Raw genomic sequence first — 20,693 nt, forward strand, 5'->3', positions numbered from 1 at the left:
GTGAATTTAGCTAGTGAATTTACACAGCTCAGTATGTAATCAAATTTCTCTGTATCAGCAGTTAATAATTGGAAAATGAAATTTTAGAACAATTTGTTATTATAACAACCAAACTTAAAGTATTTAGTAACATAATGAAAGATGTGCAAGACCTATACACTAAAAAGTACAAAACATTGCCAAGGGAAATTAAAGAAGACCTAAATAAATATTGTTCTTTCATGTTTGGAAGAATCAATATTATCTAGAGTATTTCGGAATGGTTTCCATTTTTTGAGTCAGTGGAGTTCCAGTCAAAATCTCACAGGCTTCTTTGAAGAAATTGACGAGTTGATTCTAAAATTTATTGACTAGGGGTGCCTGGGTGGCTCAGTCCGTTAAGCATCTGTCTTTCGCTCGGGTCATGATCCCAGGGTCCTGAGATTGAGCCCCACATTGGGCTCCCTGCTCGGAGGGAACCCTACTTCTCCCTCTCCCCCTCTTCCTGCTTGTGTTCCTCCTCTCTCGCTGTGTCTCTCTCTGTCAAATAAAAATAAAATCCTTAAAAAATACATTAAAAATATTTATTGAGCAAAACAGTTTTTAAAAAGGTTTGGGGATATGTACTACCTGCTACTATCTCAATTTCCATTAAAACTATAGTAATCAGGACACTCCAGTAGGGGTGTATGAATATACTTTTTGGTCAGTAGAACAGAACAGAGTTGGGAAAAAGACCCACGCTTTGTATAGTAAATTGTTTTTTGTCCGTGGCACAAGGATCAATCACTGGGGAAAAGGTGGTCTTTATAACAGGTTGCCCTGGGCAACTAGATATCTGTATGGAATAATAAACCTTGATCTGATCTCACTTTACACAGAAGTCAGCTATCAGTAAGCCATTATCCTAAGTGTAAGAGTTAAAAATGCAAAACTTTTAGAAGAAGACACAAATTCTAGGTAACACTGTGTTGGGCAAAGTTTTTTTTTTTTTTTTTTTTGTAATTTTATTTTATTTTTTTCAGTGTTCTAAGATTCTTTGTTTATCCATCACACCCAGTGCTCCATGCAACACGTGCCCTCCTTAATACCCACCACCAGGTTCATCCAACCCTCCAAGCCCCCTCCCCTCTAAAACCCTCAGTTTGTTTCTCAGAGTCCACAGTCTCTCATGGTTCGTCTCCCTCTCCAATTTCCCCCAACTCCCTTCTCCTCTCCATCTCCCCATGTCCTCCGTGTTATTTCTTATGCTCCACAAACCAGTGAAACCATATGATAATTGACTCTCTCTGCTTGACTTATTTCACTCAGCATAATCTCTTCCAGTCCCGTCCATGTTGCTACAAAAGTTGGGTATTCATCCTTTCTGATGGAGGCATAATACTCCATAGTGTATACGGACCACATCTTCCTTATCCATTCGTCCGTTGAAGGGCATCTTGGTTCTTCCCACAGTTTGGCGACCGTGGCCATTGCTGCTATAAACATTGGGGTACAGATGGCCCTTCTTTTCACTACATCTGTATCTTTGGGGTCAATACCCAGTAGTGCAATGGCAGGGTCATAGGGTAGCTCTATTTTTAATTTCTTGAGGAATCTCCACACTCTTCTCCAAAGTGGCTGCACCAACTTGCATTCCCACCAACAGTGTAAGAGGGCTTCCCTTTCTCCACATCTTCTCCAACACTTGTTTACTGTCTTGTTCATTTTGGCCAATCTAACTGGTGCAAGGTGGTATCTCAATGTGGTTTCTTTCTTTTTTTTTTTTTTTTTTTTTAAGATTTTATTTATTGATTTGACAGAGAGAGATCACAAGCAGACAGAGAGGCAGGCAGAGAGAGAGACAGGGAAGCAGGCTTCCTGCCGAGCAGAGAGCCTGATGCGGGACTCGATCCCAGGACCCTGAGATCATGACCTGAGCCGAAGGCAGCGGCTTAACCCACTGAGCCACCCAGGCGCCCTCAATGTGGTTTCTTAAACAGGATGCAAAAAGCACAAGCCGTAAAAGACAAAGCAGTTGACTTCCTCAACATTGAAACATTTTGCTCTTCAAAAAAAGGAAAATGAAAGAGCAATCAGGATACTAGGAGACAGCATTTGCAAAACAGCTGACAAAGACTTGTATCAGAATATATACACAATGGAATTGTAAACTCAGTAATGAGAAAAACAATTTAGTAAAAATGAGTAATTTCAACAGACGCTGACAAAAACTATCTGAATAAGCCCAGTGTCACTAGTCATCAGGGTCATATAAATTAAAACCTCAGCAGTTTGCTATTTTATACTCTCTGGAACAGTAAAATTAAAATTATTGATGATGCCAGTATTAGCGAAGATGTAGAACCGTTACTCTCATACAGTGTTGCTGAGAGAATTGTGATATTGTACAGCCACTTAGAAAAATTGTGGCAGTTTCTTGGGAGGTTAAATGTACATTTAACAGGTGGCCCAGAAGTTCTTTCCCAGGTATTTACCCAGTGGAAATAAAAAACACCAGATTGGTATGTGAATGTTCACAGTAGCCTCATTCGTAATAGCCTCAAACTGGAAATAAGGCAGTTGTCCATCTGCTGGCTAATCCTTCAGTAAATGTATGTCCATATTGTATAATACTCTTCAGCAATACAAAGGATGAGCTTTTGATACATACACACCAGCAACGTGGGTGTATTTCAGAAACGTCATGCTAAGTGAAATCAGTCAAACACAAAAGTCTACATGCTGTATGATTTCACTTATACACCATTCTAGAAAGGCAAGCCTGTGGTGGTTGCCTGGGACCCACAGTCTGTGCAAGGAATTGACGGTAAAGAGTCAGGAAGGAACTTTCTGAGATGATGGGAATATTTTGATTGTGATGATGGCTACATGGCTGTCTACCGTTCAACAGAGTTCATCAACCTCTACACTCAAAGTGGGTGAATTTTATTGTAAAGTTGTACCTCAGTAGTTGGGGGAAAAGTCATATTGGTGGGAGATATTTTTTATTCATATACACTAAAATTTTTCAGTAGACTTAAATGGATTTCTTGAAACTACTAAAACCTGTTTAAAATAAACTTATTTTTTAAATTTTATTTCTGCACCTGTGATAAAATTTTATTTTATCTCTGCACCTGCAAGAAGGCAGAAGCATGCTAAGGGGACAAAGTAATAAGGTGGCTGGGGCTTCAGTTAGTGTTCAGAGAAAGCTTTTCTGATAAAGGGACAATTGAGCAGATACAGATGAAGGGAATTCAGTTCAATCAAAGAAGTGTCTTCACATGGGCCTTGCACATCTCTTATTCAATTTTTATCTAGGCATTTTGCAGTTCCTGTTATTAATTACAAATGAGATCTTTTCCTTATCTGTTGGCATTAGCTGTAATAATCCTTAAATTAATCTCTGTTTGTGTCTTCATTTGTCTTCTGTCTGGACGGTAAGTATACAGATTTTATGCATTGTTAATTTCTAGCTCTTCCTTCTTGGCTGTGTTTTCCGCATGTGCTGTAATGCATTTTCATGGTTTTTACTGAGACTAAGCAGATCCTAGTATCTGTTAATCTTTGTTTTTCCTAGCTCAGTATAGCACCAAAATGCAAGTAGCACGTAGAAAAGACCTAAAGTGGAAAACCAAAGATGCTGGTACAATTTCATGTAACATAATTTCAATCTTACTGTCCAATGGAGTGAGTATAGGATGCGCGTAAGACTGCTGGCACCTTTAAAGACACCCCTGGTGGATTCAAAGGTGGGAGAAATGCAAGAAGGTATTTTTCAGTCTGACAGATGAAGAAAGAAGCAGCTGATTGCTCAGGTATAGATTAGAGATGGAAGTCTTGGCAAGATTCATTGTTTCATTCGAATAGAAGGGGTCTTTTAGATTTCACGCCTTAGTCTCCATATTTTAAGGGAGGTAGGTGTCCAAGACTTGAGGGCTCAGCGTAAGCTGTCAAAATGAAAATATTTGTTACTCAAGTTTGTGCCTTACCAGTAGATGGCAGCAAAATGCTTTGTTTAAACATGCTCGCTCGCTTGCTCGCTTGCTCGTTTGCTTGTTTTTTTAAAGAGAAGACCAAGGCAGATAAAATACTCTTATTTTCTTTAAATGGTAACGACCACTGGGTAGTGTCAGTTTATACTAAATGATTTTAGAAATTCAACTGATACAGCTTTCCTAAAAACGTTAACTTTTTACAGGTTTTGTTAGCAACTACTTCTTAATGGTATTTTTTATTCTTAGTCGTATTAATATTGTATATGTAGTTTTCTGCCTCATATATTTTTCTAAAGGACCCAGCTGTCATCATATAGTTGAGAACTAAATAATGTTTTAGTAAACAACACAGGAGTGTTTTAGTCCTATAACTGTGGAGGCTTTTTGTGTGTTTGGAAAACATTCATGAATTTCTCTTGAACAAACCAGAAATTAAGGGTGACTTTTATAAGAAGAGAGCATTTTAATCCTAGATGATTAGATCTAATTTATTTTCACCTAAGATTACTGGTCCCTAGGACGTGACCTACATAATAGGAGGGAGCACTTCTTTTCCCTTTTTTCCCCACTGCCCAAGAAGGCCCTTGGCTTCAGGGAAGATTGGGGCAGGTGACAGAAGTCTGTGACTCGAGTCACATAACAGATTGTCAATTATTGCTTCCCTTTCTTTCTCTCTCTTTTTCCAGAAATCAGCCCGTTTAGGAGAGCATTTTGGAACTATTATAGAAAAAATTTCTACAGGGCTGAGGTTTCTCCTAGTTTTTCACACAACGTGCTGCTTAATTCTTAGAAATTCCAAAATTCTTATAAAACTAAGAATCTACAGAATAGCCTTTTATCTTACAAAAAATGATTTATCACGATCACTTAACATATATCTTACATGCTTTGGAATTTCTGCAGACCACAGAAGATTTTTTTTTTTTTTTTACCTAATATACCCTAAAACAACACAGCCTGCCAGACCACAGAACATCCGTCCTTTAGAGCAGCAGATGTTGCTACACATGCTTCTCTTTAAGACCAAGAAGCACAAGAGAAAATAAAACAAAAAGTTCAAAACCAAAGAGAAACATGAAACAATACAGAAAGGAGAGAGCCGAGTAGCCGAAAGCAGTTGGTTGAATTAGGACAGAGAGGGGCTGTGGCAATCTGAACGCTCTCTTTTTGCCTATCTTTTAAATACCCTGCAGGTCATTTTCATTCTGTTAACCCAGGTTTGATGACTTTCTACCAAAATTTATTTTCTGTGAAAACAATGCTTCAATTAAAATGAGAAAGAAGTACTTAACGTTCATTATAATCTTCAATCATTTCACATTTTTTTCCTGGGAATGGTCTTGAGTGCTCTGTGCCATGGTGTAGAGTTTATTGTTTTGTCTTCGAGTCCGCTAATGTTTTCATTTTGGTTTTTATCCTAGCCGATCCAACAGTTAAGGACTTGATCGGAGGCTTCACTGCTCTTCACTACGCGGCCATGCATGGCCGGGCCCGGATCGCACGCCTGATGTTAGAATCTGAATACAGGAGCGACATTATTAATGCCAAAAGCAATGATGGCTGGACTCCCCTCCATGTGGCTGCTCACTATGGTAGGGACTCATTTGTCCGACTCCTACTGGAGTTCAAGGCTGAGGTCGACCCGCTCAGCGATAAAGGCACCACCCCCCTTCAGCTCGCCATCATCCGAGAGAGGTCAAGCTGCGTGAAGATCCTCCTGGACCACAATGCCAACATCGATATCCAGAACGGTTTCCTGTTGCGATACGCGGTGATCAAAAGCAATCACTCTTACTGCCGAATGTTCCTTCAGAGAGGAGCAGACACAAACTTGGGTCGCTTAGAAGATGGACAGACTCCTTTACATTTGTCTGCCCTTAGGGATGATGTACTCTGTGCACGGATGTTATATAACTATGGAGCGGACACAAACACAAGGAACTATGAAGGACAGACCCCACTGGCTGTTTCAATAAGTATTTCTGGAAGTAGTCGACCGTGTTTGGATTTCTTACAAGAAGTCACAAGTATGTAATTTAATTATTACTCTTACTGCATTTTAAAGAAATTTTCATCTTCTGGGGGGGGTTTCAGATGGGTTTACAACTTACCGAGCAGATGCTAATGATTCCTATCAGCTTACTACAAAGTTATTAATAACATGATTCATGCCTCATCCATCAGAAGTAAAAAGAAAGCTCTTTTTCACAAGATTTCATACCCGTTACTGAAAATAATAGGGGTAGATAGGCTGAGAGTGGAAATGTAGGAAGGGACAGAGAGAGGAGAAATTGTAAATTCAAAGATCTCTGTTAGAACACGGCAGTTCCTACTAGTCACTCACATAATCATTCGGGCTTTCATGGACTTTTGATTGAAGAATTAGGACAGCATTGGCCTTTAGGTCCCATAGCTGTGGAAGTCTCCTAGAATTGGTGCTTTATTGTGAAACTGTTGCTCCATGTTTTAGTGTTGCTTTTCTGGCTTCCCGTGGTGTGACCCCACGTGAGACGAACAGCGGTGTTACTGAGCGAGGGATCCGAGTAATGCAGGGTTGAGGATGCCGGAAGTTGCTCTTAAGATTTGTCATCAATGGGAGACTTGGTGCCACTGTCCCGGGACCACATGGCTTCCACTCCTGACCAGTTTTGGTGTGGGCACTTCTTCGGAAAGCCTGGGAATATGTGACCCACCTTGCGTGGTGGTGTACATTGCCTTGTTTTTCTGGCAGGGATATTGGTCTTTGTGTGGACATAGCCACCCTCTCTCTTCCACCACGGCTAGTCATGTATGTGTCTCAGAGCTCAACATCCAACCTGAGGCTCAAGTCGATCAACGAAATGTTTGATTTTTGCCCTCTGCTGCACTCTTTCACAAACTCCCTTTTCCTCACCTGGTTTTTCCCTTTGAGTCGTTATCATGGAGGAACAGAGACACTGTGGGTACAGTTGTCCTGAGGTACAACTAAGGAGTTCACTTGACCTTGTAAACGATCTACTCTCCTGCTTAGAACTGAACTTGGGAGTAGAAGTCGTATGAACAGGTGAAATGTAATTTGGATTTTGTGTGTTTATGAAAAGGAAAAGTTACCACTTTGTGTCTGCAGACCAAAGCCCAAAAAGAAATAACACTCTAAGTTAGATATAAGTTAGATCTAAGTTAGATCATAAGGATCTAACTTATGCTGTCCAATCGGCCTGCCTGTGGCAATGGAAATGGTCAGCTCTATCCAGTATGGTAGCTACGAGTTCTAGCCCCGTGTGGTTGTTTTAAACATGTTATGTGTTTAATGCCACTGAGGAACTGAATTCTTTTTGTTTTAAATTTATTTATTTATTTGTGAGAGAGAGTGAGAGAGTGCACAAGAGGGGAGAAGATCAGAGGGAGAAGCAGACTCCCCACGGATCTGGGAGCCCGATTCGGGACTCGATCACAGGACTCCAGGATCATGACCTAAGCCGAAGGCAGTAGCTTAACCAACTGAGCCACCCAGGCGCCCAAAGAACTGAATTCCTAATTTAACTGTATTAATTGGAATTTAGATGGTTGCAAGTGCCCGGTGGCCCCCGTGTTCTACAGCGTAGATCTATCTGCCTTGCGAGCAGCGTTTGGGGCCAACTGGTAGGTGATCCCTTGAAAGTTTCTGAGGCGCATGACAGACTGAGATGGGAGATGTCGTGTGTGGTGTTTCCTCGCCAGCTTACTCTGACTCTTCAGATCCAGGCCGCATCTAATGAAAAGTTTGCCGTGGCATTCCAAGTGCTGGTTCTCTCAGCAGATTTTCTAGCAGTCTTCATCCATAGGCTGGGAGGGGTGTTGGTGTTGTGAGAGAGACTATCACTCTTGAACTTGAAGTTAGGATTCTGTCACGGAAAAAGCCTGTGAAGCGTCTCTTATTCTTTCTGCATTCTGAATATCTTTTTGTTGTTACTATTGTCTTTGTTCCAACCTCTCACTAGAGACTGCTGGTTAAATTAATGGGACTGCCCCTCTTGTTAAGTATTTTGCTCGGCAGTTAAGGACATCGACTAGAGCTGGGCTGCCCAAGCTCAGGCCCCAGCTCCACCACCTGTCACCTGTGACCCTGGGTAGCTTACCCAACTGCTCTGTGCACCAGTGTCCTCATGGAAGCATTAGGATAATGATAGCTTTCCTGTAGGCTTGTTGTGTAGATTCAATGAGTTAATGTTTATAATGTGCTTAAAACGGCACCTGGCACATTTTAAGTGCTACATGTGTTTTTTAAAATAAAAAAATGAGAGTGGATGAACAGCAGGGCCAGGCTTGCTACCAGTCGAGTGAACCCTGTAGGTTCTCAGTCTCCTCCAGCCTCCTGTTTTCCAGCTGGTAGACTGTTGTTCCCCTTATCCTCTCCCTGTGCCATAATGCAAACACCCCTACTCACCGTATGGATGAGGGAGTTACTGAGAACGGAAAATCTTTGAAGAGAGAAATTCCACGAGAAAACTGAACCTCGGGCACCGACGAACCGGAAGTTTTAAACTTACTGGGGGTACAAAAGGGATTGTAATGACCTGCATGCCTGGAATTTTGTCCAGAGACAAGGAGCGAAGAACTTGAGTTTAGGGGGGAAGCCCGCTTCTGAATTCTCAGGCACAAATTATGCCTGTGGCAGGGACGGACCTCCCCCAGCCAGCCCCCTCTGCAGGAGAAGGCCTTGGCCTGAGAAGCTTTGGTGATTGCACGTCTTGTGTCCAAGCGTCTGGAGATCAGAGGAGGTAGAGAACACAGTCCAGGCAGAGTGGAGAGGCTGTTGAATGAGATGGCTCCCTGCTGGAGAGTGCCACGGGGAAGGAGGCCGCTTCCGTGTCGGATTGGCCGGCCTGTTTCCAGAATAGGTGCCGTGTTGTGCTGCCTGCCTCGGAAATCCTTCAGTTGTAAGGCTTGTCACCCTTTTTCTGCACGAGACAGAAACATTCAGAAGGCAAAGTGGGATCCAAGATTTGTGCAAGCAGCCGGGTCAAAAGCTGTGGGAGGGGTCGGCGTGTCACCCGCTCCTTCCTTTGCCAGGGCCCTGCACGTCTGTACTCACTGGGAATCTACCTCTGACGGGCTGCTCTTTCATCAAGGCATTAGAGACGCAAGATTTTACTGTTACCGTCTACTGTCTTTGTCAGTTTTAACAGAGCAGTCGTCGGTTAAATTGCCTGTGTGATAATCCCAGCATCTGTGTCACGGCTGAGTCTGCTTCGATGCTTGCTTTGTCTCTTCCAATGTGGTTTCTTTCTTGCCGTTTAGCATGTCTTATAATTTTTTATGGAAGCCAGACAGGATGGATCAGGTCATAGGAACGGAGGCAAATAGGCCTTTAAATGTCAGGCCCTGTGTGAACCTGGCCGGGAGCTGGGCCGCGTGCCATGTCTGCTGGAGCTGTAGGAGCCAGGAGCTTCAGACCCTCCTGCGTCCTCGGTTTTGTCTCCCCTCTTGACTCTGGGCTTCTCTCGGTACTCCTCCCCCGAAGTGACTGCGTCTCGCGGCTCTTTCAGCTCACGGGCACAGTGGTCCCACTGGAGCCCCGTCACTGTCACCTAAGGGGGTGGGGGAGGCCAGCAGTCTGACGTCTTCAGATCAAGCCTGTCTTTCGGGGGCCTGCATCCTTGGGCTGCGTCCTTCGGAAGTTTCGCCGTCTGCCCGCTTCTCCACCCTCGCTGTGGGGCCTCCCTGCTCACACAGCTCGGTGACCCAGGAAGACTCTACGCGCCCGAGTCAGAGAACTGTTCTTTTTCCAGGGGGCATAACCCTGGTAAAGTCTTCACCCTTTGAGAACAGGCCTTTGTTATGGAGAAGGTTCTGGGTATAGGTCACATGGTTGTTCTCAACCCTCCTCCCTTGCCAGAACCACGAGTGGGGTTTTTATTAGCTATTCACCATGGCAGCCTGGTGGGGTTCCTGAACGTTAAACAGAGAGAATGGGGTGGAGGGGGGGGCAGGCGGGGCAGGGGTCTCCCTGAGACGGTGACGCTCGCTGTCAGGCCAGTCCACACGCAGCTTCAGGTTAACTCGTCACAATTACCGTGGAAGTGCTCCTACCAGTTTATGGCACCCGCGGCTTCTGGTGCAGGCACGCAGCTGTCCGCCAGGACTGTCTGGATCTTTCTCTCCCCTGACGTTGCGGCGGTTTGCGCTGTGACATCTGTTCACTGGTGGGTGAGTCCAAGAGAGGACATTGATTTTGTGTTTGTTCAGCTTTTTGTTCTTACAAGAGCAGGAGTGATGACTTTCCAAGCTCCTTACATGTTCCCGAGCTAAAACTGGAAGCCTGTTCATTAGTTTTATTGTTTTTACATGAAAAGTGAAACACAGCTTATCCATGGTCGTTTGGGCTGAGTGGTGTCCCCCCCGCCCCGGAATTCAGGGGCACATCGGTCCCATACACGATCCTGAAGACCTCTCAGCTCTGCCTCCATGTCAGAGGCGGAGAGAGCAGCTAGTGGGCTCTTGACCCCATGTCTGACTTGCCTAAAAACCTTGGGCAAGCTGGTTAGTCTCCCGGCTCCCACTGCTGCTCAGTTCCCCCCTCTGAAACATGGGGGAATGAGACCACAGTCCCCAGGGGCTCCCCCCACTTTTTAAAATTCTTGCCAGTAACCACTTAAAAGGGATGATTTCCTGCAGCTTGTGATTTTTATTTTACAATTTATGTAGAACAGTGGTTTTCACATTGCGGCCTCTTACAGGGTCCTCAAGACCATCTGAGGGGCCCGTGAGGTCAGAACGGTCTTCATAGCAGCGCTGAGGTATGACTCGCCTCTTTCACTGCAGTCATTTGACTTACGGTGTAGGAGCAATGGTGGCTCAAACTTCTGGCTCCTCAGTGTTAATCGAGGCAGTGGCCCCAAAGCGTGCCCCTCGTCCTTGAGTCCTTCACTACCAGGCAGTCCCGGGAGCCAAAGAAGATTCCAGTTCCATTTAGAGAAGTCTTTGAGAGAGCAGCAAAAATAATCCCATTAAATCTCATCCCTGAGTACGTGGTTTTTTAATATTCTGTGGATGGAAATTGAAAGTATTCTTACTGCGTACCAAAGTGCTGGGACTGAATTGACAAAAAGCACTTCTTTGATTTGAGCTGAGCCAGCAGCTTTTTTTTGTGGAACACCCATTTTTACCTGGAAGATTGACAGACAGCCAAAGGATAGCTGTTTAGTCTTGGATATCTGGCAGACTTTGTTGTCACGTTAAGGAAAACAGTTGACCAGTGTTTATGACGAGTTATAAGCCTTGAGCTTTCAAGTGAAAATTAGAATTTTGAAAAGCTTGTATTCGCTTCTGTGACATTGATGGGTTCCCAATATGCAGATTCTTTTGAGATGAGCAGTGATACTAACAAAAGTGATTTTTTGATACTATCATAATGAAATCAGTCAACATTTGGAAGATCTCCGTAACCTAAGGAGCCAGTGTTTTCCAAAGGACTAATGCATAATTTGACAAAAACATGCATGGGCCAAAGATCCATTCAAAGGGCAAAGTAGACCAATGGATTTGCATGTGAAAGAGCACAAGAGGTTCATTGATTTGGTTTCAGATTTCATATTGCAACTAACCTTTAAAAAAATACCACTTGCTGAGTGTTTTTTTTTTTTAAGATTTTATTTATTTATTTGACAGAGAGATCACAGCAGACAGAGGCAGGCAGAGAGAGAGGAGGAAGCAGGCTCCCTGCTGAGCAGAGCCCGATGCGGGACTCGATCCCAGGACCCTGGGATCATGACCTGAGCCGAAGGCAGAGGCTTAACCCACTGAGCCACCCAGGCTCCCCACTTGCTGAGTTTTGGTGAAGTATCAGAGAAGATGATAATCATCTAACAAGGCTATGAAAATATTCCTTCCCTTTCCAACTATGTGAAGGAGGCTGGATTTTCTTGAAGTACTTTAATCACAGCATATTCAAACAGAATGCAGGAGCGGATCTGTGAATCCAGCTGTTTTGTAGGAAGCCAGACCTTAAGAGATAATCTGCAAACATGTAGAACAGAGCTACTCTTCTTATGAAACCATTTTTGTTTTCGAAAGCAGCCTCTTTTTTTTTTTAAGATTTTTTTTTTTTTTTAGTAGTCTCTACACCCAACATGGGGCTTGAACTCACAACCCCAAGATTAAGAGTCGCATGCTCTTCTGACTAAGCCAGCCAGACACCCCATATTACTGTTATTTTTAAATGAATCAATGAATATGTTTTAAATTTCCCAACCTTAATCTCTAAGTATGGCAAATACAGATAGAGAAAACCCATATAAACAAAAATTCTTTGAGGTCCTCCAATTTTGAGAGTGCAAAGAGGTCATAAAACTAAAAAATGGAGACCCTAAAGACCATACAACTTCTACATGCACATTTTTTTTTAGGACATCTTGTTAGCCTAGTGTTCAAATTTGGTGGATTTCTAGTATATTTCTGTTTGCAGTTGCTACAGTCTGGATACAATGAAATGCTTTATATCACTACTCCCCTATGCCAACATATTTACAATTTAGGATCTATAGAGACCAGTGATTCCTGGAATGTGTCTATAAAGTTGTGGTTCTATGAGACGCTCTGAGGGCAAACAGATTCATTATTCAGATTAATTTGAAAGACTGCTACCCTGGATTCTAGATCTCAGTTTCAGGGAATAGTATATCCAAGGTGCCAAGAAGTCCTTGAGTAAGTTAATCATTAATTTTTGTTCACTAAACAGTTGACTTTCACAGGCATCTTTTATTCTTTTGGCAAGCTCTGGTCTAGATTACTCTTAAGGCAGAGAATATGCAATTAGGGTTTGTGTTTACTATCCATAAGGAGGCCAAGTTGTGAGCTGTGTTTCTCGTAGATGCTGCTTACAGACTTGAATCAACCAGTCAGTTTGAGTCAGGGGTGTATAAAAGGTCGGACTGGGTTGCATTTCAATTTGTATAGCCTAAGAAATTAAATGGCCCCTATTTCTAAGAAAAAAAAAACATTAGGTAGATGGGAATTGAATTGGGTAAACTGTTTGGGGAGACTTAATCTGTCAAGTATTTAAGCTTGTTGCTTTCTAGAACAGCATGGCAGGTGTTTAAAAATACTGTTTTATAAACAACGCAGTAACCTGAAATGTGTTTTTATTTAAAAATAGCCAAACACACTGTTTTGGCTTCAGGAGTTAAACTTAAAAAAAAACAACTTTCAAACTCTAAAAAGTAAGAATACGAGTCACAACTTTTTTTTTTTTTTTTTTTTTTTTTTTTTCAATTTTAAGAAGGTGAAATTTAGGGACGCCTGGGTGGCTCAGTTGGTTAATAAGCAGCTGCCTTCGGCTCAGGTCATGATCCCAGTGTCCTGGGATCGAGTCCCACATCGGGCTCCTTGCTCATCAGGGAGCCTGCTTCTCCCTCTGCCTCTGCCTGCCATTCTGTCTGCCTGTGCTTGCTCTCTCTCCCTCTCTCTCTCTGACAAATAAATAAATAAAATCTTTAAAAAAAAAAAAAGAAGGTGAAATTTAGCTTGTGGCTTTCTCAGTTAAATCTAGTACAATGACAAGCGTGTGAGCAGATGATCACATAAAACAACACCTCTACCTCAGGTGCCCTTATTTCTGTATTTCTTTCAAATGCTCTTTAATCGCTTTTTTGATTTGTTGTTGTTGTTTTTTGGTAGAATTATATCAAAACAGTGTTACCAAGTGTAACTCTTTGGAGAAGTAATTTGTGTAACACGTTTTATTTTACCTGTGGTGATTTTTGATTGATTTTTTTTTTCTAATAAATTAGGGATTTGCCAGACATCTGCATGATAGTCTTGTTAGGCCTTTGGGTCCCAATTACTAAAATCACTTCTAGAAATAAATTAATAGTACATAGTTCTAAGTCACATTAGACTACACTTTAAGGTTTTTTGATCTAGAAAGCATTGCCTTATTGTGTACTTTTTTCATATTTAGATTGCTTTCTGTTTTCAGTATAGGCTTCTAGAGATTTGTTATTTGTTAGGAAGCAATATATGGTTTTGTTTAGTTTTAGTGCAAATGAAGGATATAAGTCAAAGCTCATTAGCTTGTGGAAACAAATGGAAGCAATGGACAGATGTCATCAAGTTTGATACTGCATATATTTGGATTCTAGCTAAGAGTTAAGGTATTTCACAAAATGACTATTTTTACTTTAAGGTGAGCTACAAACTGCTGTTGTCTTATAAAGATTTGTTGAACACATTTCATCCCGAGTGTCTGTGAAGGAAGTTCAGGGACAAGAGCAAAGGAATAAAACGTGTTTATGGTAGGATTTTTAAATTGGGAAGCCGAAATGAAACAAAGAAGTATTGGGAGACTATTTCAGATGCTGACCTATGGTGGGGAGGTGGCTGGAAGGAACAATTCAGATTGTAGACAGCAAAGGAGACTAAATCAATTCGTTGCGTTTCTTTACATCTTCCCCTCTATTTCCAGTCTCTTCCCCCTCTTCCCCAAAGAAGACCCAGAGCGTTGTTTTGCTTTCATTTTCTTTCCTCTGGCTCTACAAAAATGTTTTGCCTCTCTGTCTACCTTTACAAACATTTTACCCAAATAAATAGGTTTAGCCTATCATAAATGTGGTGATGGTGGTATCCAAAGGAGGTGGTTTAGGATATTTAATTTTCTAAATTATGCCACTGCCCTGGTTTTGTAATTTATCCTAGACCAGACCCTTCAAAAGCTGATTTCCTATTTTATACCAGCCCAATTATTACTAATGATGGGCTGCTTTACCAAATGGAGAGGCTAATAGCCCTTTGAACTGTTATGCAATCCCATTGTAGTTTGTTAGTGTGAACACCTTGTAGTGTTCCTGCATCCCCCAAAGTGTTTATGATTCCTGAAATTATACTCTTGTGTGAGATATCCCCCCCGGTCTCTCCTGTTACAGTCCCTTGGACAAGGTGGTTGTTATTTAACAGGGTAGGAGTAATTTTCTGCGACACCTAGTAAACCTTGTGCACGTGTGTGTTGAGTGCTTTTGGTTTTATTCTCTTTATTCTCTTTCTCTGCCTTTTTTTCTTCTGCCACCCCTTCTCCCCTCACCCCTTCAATCCACAGCATAGTTTATTTTGGGGGTACCTAGGGAGGCACACGGTAAATCTTTTTGAGTGATGCGTTGACTAGAAAGTAAGCACATCTTTTTCAGTCATAATTTTCTGTTCCTAAAATGACATTCTTGAAAATAAAAATAACTCCTCAGTCAGTCTTAGAAATAGCAGTGATGACAATGAGTAGTGCTTATTCCTTCCTGTTTAAGCCTGCTGTGCGGCCCTCGTTCCTGCATGGCAGGATAAGTCCACATCTCTCTCCATGGCACCGTAGCCTAAAGACATCTCTCACTTCATCACCGCACAGGTTTTTGTAGAGTTAAGGTTCTTACATCTCTGCTTGCCCCAAATCGTGCAGTGATTTCCATAGTGTCATTCCCAGCGGTGTGCCCTGGACCGTTGCCCCGTAAGATTACCAGTAGCCCCTTTACCGTTAAGCTGCCACCTGGTTTTCTTCCTCTCTTAACACCAGGAAGATGGAGACCCCAACTTCCAAGAAGCGCCCTCTACTTTTCTGGGAAGGAGAAGCAAATATTATCCTTACATGTATTGAAAAACCACTATTTTAACATTCATTCACCAAATACTTACATATAGTGTGTCTGGGATGATACCATAAACCCTTGAGCAAAATTAACTTTTTTGATGCTTGTAAAGCCTGTGATGGAGGTGGTGTTGTCCTTGGTTCATATGTGAGGAATCTGAGGCAGGAGGCCAAGGGGCTTGCCCAAGACCACACGGATTGTAAATGGTGGGGTGAGGAATCCAACCTGGGCTGTCTTGCTCCAGACTTGATGCTTCTAACCACTAAGATCCCATTAAAGGTCATTTTGCAAACCGGGATTATACATGGTCAAGAACTCTTTGAAAGCTCAGATTCTCCCCAGATAGTAAAAGAGTGCCATAACATACCGCTTGAGGAGAAAAATCAGTAGCAAATTGAGTAAAACTCTGATGTTTAGACATAGAAAGTTCATCTCTCCCTGGGAAAGGCCCCTGTGGAAGTACCTTCTGAGGACAATAGGATTTCTGTAGCTACGTCCCTTGGATTCCAAGCACTAGCTTGTCTTTACCTTCTTGTATTTTATCACAGACAGTGAGGAGAGCCAGTGGTCCCCATAAGAGTTGGCCTACAGAATCTTCTTAACTAGACCATTAGGGTATTTTTACTACTTTTCTGTGTTACAGGAGGGGACGGTGTTGCCAAACTTTCTGCCACTAATAAAAGCCCCTCCCCCCAACTCCTGCAGCTTCTAGTAACTTTTTTCTCAGCTTCTAGTAACATTTTAGAAATTTCTTTTAAGCCCTGACTAACAACTTAAGACTCCTCAGAGCCCTTCCCCACCAGCTGGTCCTAGTGATAAAGCCACATATTTTAGATTTTTTTTTCTTCTTTTTAATGGCAACACCCTACTTTGGGGTCACAGAATCTCAGTTATCTAATGCTGGAAATTTTAGCGGCTTAACACAGTAATAGTGGATTAGATTATTTTGCTTCTCTGCTCCACATGGTGTCATCTGGAGTTTCTCAACTGGGGTCTCTCCACATTCAAGATGGCACACTCCGATGGCTGGCAGTTGGGAGGTCAGCCAGGACTGCTGGGCAGGGACCTCGCTTCCTTTTTCTAGACTGCTCAGACTTCTTCATGGCGTGCTGGTGGCTGTGTTCGCAGAGTTCATGTCCCAAGACCCAGGGGAAAGCATGTCCCCCTCTATGACTTAGTTGTCACAGTCACATAGCATGAGGCATAGGTGATGTTGTGGTCCTTTTTGGAGAGCACAGCCTGGCGCAAAATAGGATTATCAGAAGATCCCCCTTATGTAACCCTTTGCATCAGTCCTTTTTTTTTTTTTTCCCCCTTAGCTAAGCAAATTCCAATCATACAGGTTTTCTACTCTGTTGGATGATATGTTTCCATTTAAGTGTGCATATATTCTTCTACATGTCAACTTTATCCTCACCTGTTTGTAGCCCGAATACATCGTGCTTGTTCTTTTCATTAATATTACATTTGAATAGAACCTGCCATCTCTCAGGAAAATCAGATTCTTTCCTCCAAAAAAAAAGAAGGTTCGTATCAAATTCATATTCTGGTTTGCATTTGCAGATCAAATACGGTAAGCACTTCACAAAAAATAACAATGATAATTTATTCCCTTCCTAATGGTAGCCCATGAAGGGTGGTGAAAAATAATTCAAAGCATGTTAGAGAATGATTTGCTGTTGACATGGGCGGATTCTGCAATGAGTTGACTGGTCTGTCCCTTATGGACGAACCTGTTAAGTATTCATTCATTCAACTAGTTTTTACCAGAGTGTGATATCAGGCGTTGGGCTCCATTGGCAGCCAGAAGTGGTCTTGCTCTCACGGAACATGTCAGATGGTGAAGAAGGTGGGCATTAGTAGAGAATCACCAAATAAATGTAAAATCACAATCTTATTAAGAGCTGTAGCAGAAGGGAGCTCCGGAGTATCTGATGGGGAACCTGATTTGTCACCCCTAAAGGAGTGCTTTTGAGCAGAGATCTGGAAAATGGAGAAGACATAGCTTGGCCAGAGACACGAGACTCAGACCCACCTGCGTGCAGGTATCCGTAGGTACCACGTGCCTTAGGTTTACAGGCGTTTCTAGGAAAGCAACAGCTTCTGCAGTTCTGTTCAGAGAAGACCTTGAGTTAAGTAACTCCTGGAAAGCACATGTTCACACAGGCCCTGACAGAGATGTCTAAGGAGCCTTTTTTTAATTTGTGAAGAATTACTTAATTTTGAATAATGGCGGTCACTATAAACAAAGACGGCTTAAGTAAGGGGTAAAGTACTAATTATAGCAGTGGTTCTCCACGAATGACTTGGGGACTCCTGAGCTCCACAAGACCCTTTCCCCTACCTGAGGTCAAAACGATTTTCATAATACTGAGACATGACCTGCCCTTTTCACGTGCCTTCTTTCATGAGCGTAAGTGGACTTGTCTAGAGATGAGATGATTTTATCACAGCAGATTGAATGTAGAAGCATGTATGAGAACTCAGCTGTCCTCTCTTAAGCCAGCCCTTTACGAACTTTGTAAAATTGTGAAAGAATGTCATTCTTCTTACTGTTTTTCAAAAGGTTGTTTTTGTACCAGTGTTGTCTATGGCCAAATGTAATGGGTTTATTCTTTTTTTTTTTTTTAATTGAATATTTCTAAAATTTGCTTTAACCTCTACTATGGTCATTACTGATAGATATAAACCTACGTAAATGGGAGTTCTTTCAGGTCCTTGATATATTTAAAAAATGCAAAGAGGTTTTGAGACCAAGAAGTTTGAGATTCGCTGAGGTATGGCTTTCTACTTGACTTTGAGCATGTTACTTCATCTCTCTGAGACACAAGGAGTCTGTAAGATGGGGATGATGATCAAAGTGCTTCCCTCATAAAAGGATGAAACGAGTTAGTGTATGTCGAGAGCTTATAAGGATACATGGCACATAATAAGCCTCCAACATGTTAGCTTTTGCCATTTGTTACCATTTACATGAAGGCAATATTTATGTGACCCCCACATACAACTGAGCCACGGTTGCTTAGAATTCTTGCTCGGGTTTCTGGTCATCTAACTCATTTTGGTAAAATACAATATTCAGAAGTGAACGGAATTGAATTTTGTAACTTTTGAGTTGAGCCATAGCAGTGGTTTTTATTGGCACATGGTGAGGGTGTGAGGTTTGAAGACACATGGATTCAGAATAGCTGGGGGTGTCTTTTCCACCTGGCTCCCTGCCCCCTCTGCCCTCGTGCCTGCCCCCGTCTATGCCTTCGTGCCCACAGCCAGGGGTCTGCTATGTCTAGAATCATGGCGAACAGGTGGACGAATGTTGCTTGGGAAAGCTCCCTGGAGATCAAGCTCATGTCTAGGCTCCAGTGCCCTTGATGGTGAGCTGAAAGGAGGGGCCACATTAGACAGCATCTCATTCGGGTCCCCCCCCCCTTTTTAGATGGAGAAACTTTGGCCCAGAGGGGATGATTTGCTCCCCCTGGGTTCACTGAGCATATTAGAGGCATTCCAGGATGAAAACCGGCATTCTCATTTGTAATGAAAAGAATACCAGCCTTAGATGCAGAAAAACTGGTTTTAGTCTCTGTCCAAAAAGCTCTAATTGGTCATCTGACATTGAGCAGTTGCTCAAATCCCTGATCCCTTGAGTCCTTAATTGTAACACAGAGGTGAAAATATCCATCCTCCCAGGGTTGTGAAAAGCATCAGATGAGAGACCTCACAGGAAGGCCCCCAGGGCACATCCTCTGACTAAGAACCCATCTGGCCCTTTGCACTGGTCCTGGTGAAGTCCGTAGAGAGACATGTCCGGGTGAAACAAACAGTTCTTTTCAGAACTGAAAAAACCTTACATATTGTACTGTGTAGCTTTGTAACAGTTTCTTTTTTCTGTCTTTTTAGGACAGCCCAGAAACTTGCAGGACCTGTGCCGAATTAAAATTCGACAGTGTATAGGCCTTCAAAACCTAAAGCTACTTGATGAATTACCAATTGCCAAGGTCATGAAAGACTACTTAAAACACAAATTTGATGATATCTGATGTACACAGAACTGTGAGCAAGATTAGGAGTTATATTCCAGATACTTAAAAGGCTTTTTGCCTTGCACAAAGTATATCCTATGCAATTTCTGATTTGCCGTGAAGTCAGAAAGCAGGTATACACTTTTAGGTATTTTGTTTGTTTATTTGTTTGGTTTTCATGGTCAGGGGAGGGATTTTTTTATATATATGAACACACACACACACACACACACACACAGCACATGCTTGAAGGTCTTAATTTGGTTTCTTGGTCCAAGTTTAAGCGGTCCAAGCTTTCTATACGATACTGCATTTACGAAAATCGTTTTTCCGAAACGACACACGTAGCATTGGAGTGGAGAATTTCCCCTTTTTCAAACATATGGTTTCATGGGCGTACACGATGTTATCAACCAGCAGAGTGCTTATTAACCGGTTGGAGGCATGGTTTCACCCAGGGGGGTCCTGGGTCCTACTGGAAAATGCCTCAAGAAATTTTTAAAGTAACTCCGTCACCTCATTCATTTTTAATGAGTACAAATTGGCTATTTCAAACTGTTCCTTTTCCTAATTATCGTAGCTCTCGGATGACATCAATCCAGTACCTCTGCTTTCCTGTTGGTGTGCTCTTGTTTTTAACTTATTTTTTTAACAACTATAGTACACTACCTGCCCAGAGACCCTAGATCTCAACTTCCGTCTCTCATTGAATCGTGCTTTTAAAACAATTGATGGGCATAAAAATAACTTTATAAAGCCAGTGTATTCTGTTTTTAAAACAGTGCCTCCCGTGCAATACTCTTCCTGGTGTATTTTATCCATTATTTCGCTCGCTGTTTCTCATTCCACAGCCGGCTTCGACAGGCCCGTGAGAGCAGGAACCGCCACTTCAATTTCAATTGTAGGACCATAGGGTATCAGTTGCCATTTCCATTGTAAGCGTCGTCTTTTAACTTCACTTTAAGCGGAAAATTTCCTAGCCTGGTGGTAGAGTCTTCCCTAAAAATAGCCCAAAATATTGTTTAAGCCATTAGGCTTTACCGGTTAAATAACTTAGGGGTGGTTTCATGTGTTGTTGTTTGTTTTTTTTTTTTCTTTCTTTTTTTTAATTCTTCCCAGTTTAAAAAAAAAAA

The 20,693-nt window shown here is 42.2% G+C and overlaps 1 protein-coding gene across 1 annotated transcript in view; it reads left to right on the forward strand.

Annotated features, from left to right (window-relative positions):
* The window catches only part of ASB7 (ankyrin repeat and SOCS box containing 7), a 48,589-nt gene extending 28,529 nt beyond the window's left edge, over positions 1-20,060 (forward strand). Inside the window, exons 5-6 of the mRNA XM_047736701.1 lie at positions 5,381-5,986; positions 19,439-20,060. Coding sequence (XP_047592657.1) covers positions 5,381-5,986; positions 19,439-19,578 — 746 coding nt within the window. The 3' untranslated portion in view covers positions 19,579-20,060. The remainder of the gene's footprint in view (positions 1-5,380; positions 5,987-19,438) is intronic.
* The last annotated feature ends 633 nt before the right edge of the window (positions 20,061-20,693 follow it).

This window comes from Lutra lutra, chromosome 7 (assembly GCF_902655055.1).
Source record: "Lutra lutra chromosome 7, mLutLut1.2, whole genome shotgun sequence".
NCBI classification, from domain to species: Eukaryota; Metazoa; Chordata; class Mammalia; order Carnivora; family Mustelidae; genus Lutra; species Lutra lutra.